The sequence below is a fragment of the Strigops habroptila genome, chromosome 12 (assembly GCF_004027225.2).
Source record: "Strigops habroptila isolate Jane chromosome 12, bStrHab1.2.pri, whole genome shotgun sequence".
Classification (NCBI taxonomy): Eukaryota; Metazoa; Chordata; class Aves; order Psittaciformes; family Psittacidae; genus Strigops; species Strigops habroptila.
In genome coordinates, this window is record NC_044288.2 from 24,354,163 (window position 1) to 24,360,587 (window position 6,425).

At 40.1% G+C, this 6,425-nt stretch overlaps 1 protein-coding gene across 1 annotated transcript in view; it reads right to left on the reverse strand.

Annotated features, from left to right (window-relative positions):
• Positions 1 to 3,003, reverse strand: part of DOCK2 (dedicator of cytokinesis 2) — a 171,249-nt gene extending 168,246 nt beyond the window's left edge. The window contains exon 1 of the mRNA XM_030503652.1: positions 2,817 to 3,003. Coding sequence (XP_030359512.1) covers positions 2,817 to 2,859 — 43 coding nt within the window. The 5' untranslated portion in view covers positions 2,860 to 3,003. The remainder of the gene's footprint in view (positions 1 to 2,816) is intronic.
• Between the last annotated feature and the right edge of the window lie 3,422 nt (positions 3,004 to 6,425).

The window sequence follows — 6,425 nt, forward strand, 5'->3', positions numbered from 1 at the left end:
CCTGCACAGGCAAGACTATGCAGTCTTTGTTCTGGACTTCGTGATTTCAAGCGACTTAGTGGCTGACCAGGTTTACTTGTTTACAAAGGAAAAAGTATCATCTTTGAGAACTATCAGATTGCAAAGCAGAGGTCCATCTGCTGCATCACAAGCTGGATACATCACTTCCTTTACCTACTTAAAGAAAATTTATCAAAGCTTTGATAATGTCTTGATAAAGTTTATTAATCAACTCCTGTATTTGTGTTGTCTCTACGGCAGTTTAAACTCAACAGTATCAAAGCTTTGATACATTTGTTGTCTCTTTTGAAACACTAGCAAATTCCTTAATATATATATATATATTAAGGAATTTGTTGCATCAGTTTGCAACATTTGAATGAGAATGCATTTGATGCAACCAGTTGCATCATTTCTTATTTGGTGCACTTCATAATCCCTTCTCAGTAATTGCGCTCTTTACAGATTTCTTTTAGTCAAAGAGTGGCTGTTTGTCTCTTCGAGCTCACCTCAACAGTACGTCAAGTGCTGACTCCTTAATTTGCAGCAGGAAATGAAATTTTTAAACTTGTAAATAAATAAATACCTCTCCCTCCCCCCAACCACAATAATGGAGTTTTATTTTGCCCTTATCTTCATTCTTCCTGAAAACAAAACTATCTCTGATGTCCTAAATGCTTCTATGACAGCAGGTTAGTCTTTCAGTTAGTTCTAACACCTGGTACTCAAGCTACAGGTCACTGTGTTGGCACCTGGAAACTTCCCAAGTCTCAGGACTCCTCATCCACATGATGCAACAGACTGCATCAGTGGGGTGACTGACATGAGTAATCCACGTGTCTTTGGCACACAAGGACTTCAAACAACCAGACTTCTTATGATTCCAGTCTCTGTTGTAAACCTAAAGAACCTGACTGAAGGGGACAACTGACTGATTAGGGAGATGGGTGAGAAAAGGAGAAGCAATGTTTGTCCAGACTATGTTTCAGAAAGTGGTACCTGTACAGAGTAGGGGTTGCGCTGAGGCCACCCTTTGAGCCACACATAGTACATCCTCTAAAACAAGTGCCAGAGTTGTTAGAGCAGACAGTATTTGAAGAGCAAGAGCACTGGTCCAACAAAACCTAGTCCAGAGTTTTTAAAAACTCCTGTATTTGTGTTGTCTCTATGGCAGTTTAAGCTTAACAGTATCAAACTACTGAAATTAAATGTTACATTCTATTACCAGATCTCATTTTATGCACTAAGTACTTAGGCTAAGTGATTCAGTTAAAAGTGCAGTATTTTGAAATATTCTTAGATCAGAGGTAGCAAAGACTACCGCTATAGAAAATTGCATATTCTGAATACTTTAAGTCAAATTGTTCAATCTAAATGAATTGTATTGTCATGAAAACAAACTTCGCAGGATCGCCATTAGTTGATGAAGCTGTTTCACAAGCTTGTTTTTATTATGCTCCACTGCACCCTCCAAATACAGTGGAGCCTCCTGTATCATACTGGCTTTTTGTACACTCAGTGATCACATTGGCTGTGAAGTTCCAAACTGTCAGGACTTCAATGCAAGCAAAGCATGGCAGCTGCCTGCTGAGCAAGTGACAGATCACAGCCAGGGCCTCCTCAAACCTGGTACGTTAGTCCACTGAAGGGATAGGTGCAGTTAAGTCCCTAGCTCATAATACACTGAACATCAAGTCAGGTTATTTGGCCTCCATAATGTTAACAGTGACAGTACAACAGCAGCAAGCTTCCTTTGTAATGACATGAAACTCACCCAGACCCAAAATGCTCCTTGTAAGAAGCTGCTGTAAGTGAAACTTATTTTATATTATTCCCAGAAATAACTGATGAGTATCTAGAACTTCTATCCATATGTGAGGTAACATCCATCACATGTATAGGATGCAGAGACCACAGCCAACAAATCCTGTCATAGCCTCCCAAATTGGCAGCTTTCAGAAAAACAAGTGCAAAAATTTAGTACTTTCTCCTGTTTATAAAACTGAAACAGAAAATATTTGTACCCTTTATTTTGCAATACAAACTGCCACCAGAACAGGCTACTTCCATTTTGCAGTTCTGCCACTGCTGCACATCAAAGCTGAACAGGAAGACATTCTTTTCCTCTTACTGATTCCTTGATGGTTCATTTTATTTCATGAAGCCAGTTGGGTTATCCGTTTCTCATGTGTTTCACAATATGGCCTCCTTAAAATAATGAGTGTCTTCTAGAAGAATTTAGGGATTCCACATTTATAACTACACTAGTAGGTAAAATAAAACACAAGTAGTACAAGATTAACTGTTTTCTGTACTGAGAACCTGCAGTTACCTTCAGCAGGACATTTCTTCAAGTACTTCAGCTGAGTCCTAATTTTAAGGCCTTTTTAAAAAAACCCAATTCAGTCCTTTATGTAAGTGAACATAATTCATTTTAAGATAAACTGATGTTGGAAGGTGACTTTGCTCCCAAAAAGTATGACTTGCCAACTCATTACAGCTTTCTCTCTAACACTAATCTTAAGTGACAGTCTCAGAAGCAACTGTAGGACACCCCCCCCCACGTTTGCTCCCCCTACCTTCTAGTTGCTGTGTTATACAACATACTACTGCTGCATTCCCATGAGAGCAAAACTGCTGGCACTCATGTACTACTTGTCATTATGTCTGAAAGATTACAACTTTGTACAAAATGGATCATTTTAATGAAGGCACCATGGTAAAGCAGAGGGCGTTCCGTCCTCACTACAGCAAACACCTGCCCACATCCTGTTCAGAAGTTCTGAAGACAAATGGCAGTTCACCAAGTTACATACCCACGCCACTCTTCTTGTCTGTCTTGCTCCATCTTGCCATCATACATGAATCCGTGAGGCTCTGAAGGATGATCACCACCAAGGGAACCAGGGTTTATAGGACACAGACTTCAAGATAAGGAACAAAGGCACTGGAAGCAAGATCCCTTTCCCAAATGCTGTCACTGAGGACTAGCAGCAGGCTGAGGCAGCTGTGAGGGTGCTGCGAGATTTGCTGTTCTGAGCTGAGCTTCCTTCCTCTTTTTTCAACACAAGATCTCATACCCCAGTGTCATGGGGGAGGGGAATCCCAAACTGGGTGTTGCTGTTGCACGATACTGGCAGTAACACATAAGCAGGCAAAACGGAGTGAAAAACCCCAGCCTGTGCCTGCACCACCACTGAGCTTCAGCTCTAAGCAGAAAGGCTGCTGCATGCAAAGCCCAGTTACACCAACAGTCTACGCATTGGCAAGTTCAGCTCTGAAACATCATGGGGCCCTACTTCTTGCATTATGCCCAAACTAGATGTTAAATATTTGACTCCACAGGACACTCCATCTTTGAAGCTACTTTCTTCCAACCCATCCAGAAATGGGAAGCTGTTTTTCGTAACAGACTTCTATTTGTAAGAGAAATGAAGACAAAGCTACATTTCAAACTACACCCATTCCTTTTTATTTGTCATTTTACCTTTGGAGGAAAGCAGCAGAGTGTCTCTTTATTCTCTAAAAGCAGAACTTCCTTAGAGACTTACTGTCAAGGCAAAACTTTAAACAGCAATTTATTGTATTTTTTTTTCAGCCTTTACTTTCACACAGGCCGCTGTGAGAGCTAACAGGGTATTTTGGATGTGCAAAGATCAAACCAAGTTTTTTTTTTAATTTGGATTACTGAATTGAAGTATGTCACCTTCATTCACGTTCTTGTAGTTGGGAATTAAACAAACAAACAGAAAATGCTTTAAAAGATTTACTGTTTGTAAACAAATTCATATGACAATCCTGTCCCCTGGATGGTACATTGCAATTTAGCAATCCTTGTTCATCACAGCCATTAAACACAGCCTGTGCTACATCCGTCAGGACATTTTTGGTAGCACATGACATGGCAGTTCTTGGTTTTAACGAGCAATCATAAGAAGCACAGGCTGCCTCGTTGCACGTGGAATTCTGATGCATATTTCTGGAGGAAACCCACCATGAAATTCATGTTTATTAAAGTGAGCATGATTCTGAGCAACTCAGATTATCTCCATCTACAGACTTTCAGCTTCTTCAAAAGTCCTCAATTTTTCTTTTCCACAGAACACCCACTTTATAACAGTTTATCAAAAAGATTTGGAGGCTGAACCATTTCATCTTTTAGTTTACCATGTATTTTGAGTAACAACTTCCTAACCAGTGATAACTATCTCCCTCACTCCTCTGACCCCCTCCTGCAACAAATCACCCCTTCCCGCATACCAGTTGGCCTACAGGTCATGACTTGCATTTATTTTCTTGTTCTACACTGCTGTTCCTCATTATGTTTCCCTGTAATACAAAAGTCCTGAAGAAAAATTGTTCCTTTCTAGCACTCAAAGACATGCTTCAGCATGTAGGTCTAATAAGCCTAAGTAATACAATGCTACTATACTTTGAAAAGTAACTGCATGCAGGAATTTCACCTCCAAACTGGGATCCAACGTGCAACAGTTGTCTGATACCCTCCATCTCTCCCATCTGCAGTCAGATTCTGCAGAGTACAGACACCTGAATACCACCATGCACAGAGCATAACACTGCTCCATACCTCAGAGCTCAAGTCACTGCTGCTTCACACCTGGCACCCCCTGCCCCACAACCAGCTCTCAGGAGGAAGCAACAGCTGATGTGTGGAATGCTTTCATGATGCTGCTTTTACAGCTCATTAGCTACTAGCTCCTACTACGATGCTGATGCTTTTGCAACACACAGCTACTCAGACCTAGCACCACTTTCCCATAAGTCAGCTGAGACAATCTTCTGTGTATGAAAAAGCCCTGGTGATAGATTTAACAAATGGATTGAGCAACAGAATCTTTATTCAACTTCAAAATGCATCCAGAGAGTAAAGCATGCATGGTAACCCTGCAGCAGAGGGCAACCCCCAACATGGCTCTAGAGAATTCAGGATAATAGTTACTCCCTTCTCAGTGGGGGGGTTTATTCCAAGTATTTGTTGGTTTGTGCAATTACCATTCCACATCACTATTCCACAGAAAACAGTGAACAGATAATCATTCATTGCTCTCACATACCTTGTCATCTTTTCCTGAAGTCTTTTTCCAGGCAGAAAGTATTTTTCAGTAGAGTAGATAATTCTTTGCTTCCCCAAAAGCTAAAAATCTTTCTGAATTCATGGGTAGAACCTACCTCGTGGGAAGCTGGCAAAAGAAGAGAGAATTTTTGCTTCTTTTAATACTGCTATCAATTTCAGAAAACAACATCTTTGCAAATGCTGGCCCTCTAATTATTGACTTTTAGCTATGCTCATTTCCATAACACAGAAGAAATTAAGCAGGACACAGCAGTTGCATTTAACTGGCTCTTAATTCTATTACACGACAAGACCTGTGAGCACAGTTGCAGGAAAGCAACTGATGCAACTAAACAGAAAGAAAAATACACCAGGCATTCTCATGCACTTCAAAGACGATTCCTGAAGCATGTTATGGCACCACAACACCCCAAATTCCAAACATCATCCCCCACCTACTAGTTGTGATTCTGCAAAAGATAAGCATGCATGTGATAGATTAAGTGTTACCTACTCAAAGTAAGCCACAGCAGGCCAGGTTTGGGGTTAACTAGATAACCCTAATCAGATCTATAAATTTGTTGAAATAACACCCTAATATTGTTCATAGCATTAACAACTTCTTCCAATTAAAAAAGAAATTGAAGTGTCATATGCTAAGTAGCTCAATACATCATTAATTGTGTTGGTAGACATCTACAGCTCAGTGCTCCATTTGAAGTACATACATCTAATGCCAAATTACTGCAGGTTTTTGTCTTATTAAAACAATTCTGTACTTTAGTTTTATGCTATTTGCATCTCAGTACAGCAACAGTAAACAAAGCTGTCACCATATGCATGAAAAAGGCTTTCTTCTAATATTTTGTAGCATGAAAAGCACTATTTCTTCACTGTAGTATTAATGTTCATATGTGCAGTCAGAGTCAAGAGTAGTAAGAACAATTCCATAGATATACATTTTCTGCCTGTAATGTCATGGAAAATCCTAATAAAAGTTGACAAATCAAATATTCTCAGTTTATGCAGACTTCATTAGTAAGAGTAACTTCTTAGATTGATGACATGCCACAATTAGATTCTGTGATGCATGGATTTCTGATTATATTGTTCAACAACAGCAGTAACAGCCACCAGACTGTGCCTAAATTTAACTATGTAGAAATGTGCTGGTAACAAGTTCAAACTGCACTACAAAGTGACAAGCCACAGCTTCAGTCACTTCTGTGTCACTCCAAATGGTACAGTTCAGGACTCGTGGAGATGAGCAACTGACAGCAAAAGCCCTTCAGCGTGCACATAGTTAACAGCCTCCAGCACCACTTCTGAGCAGGCACAGCTGTAAATGAGC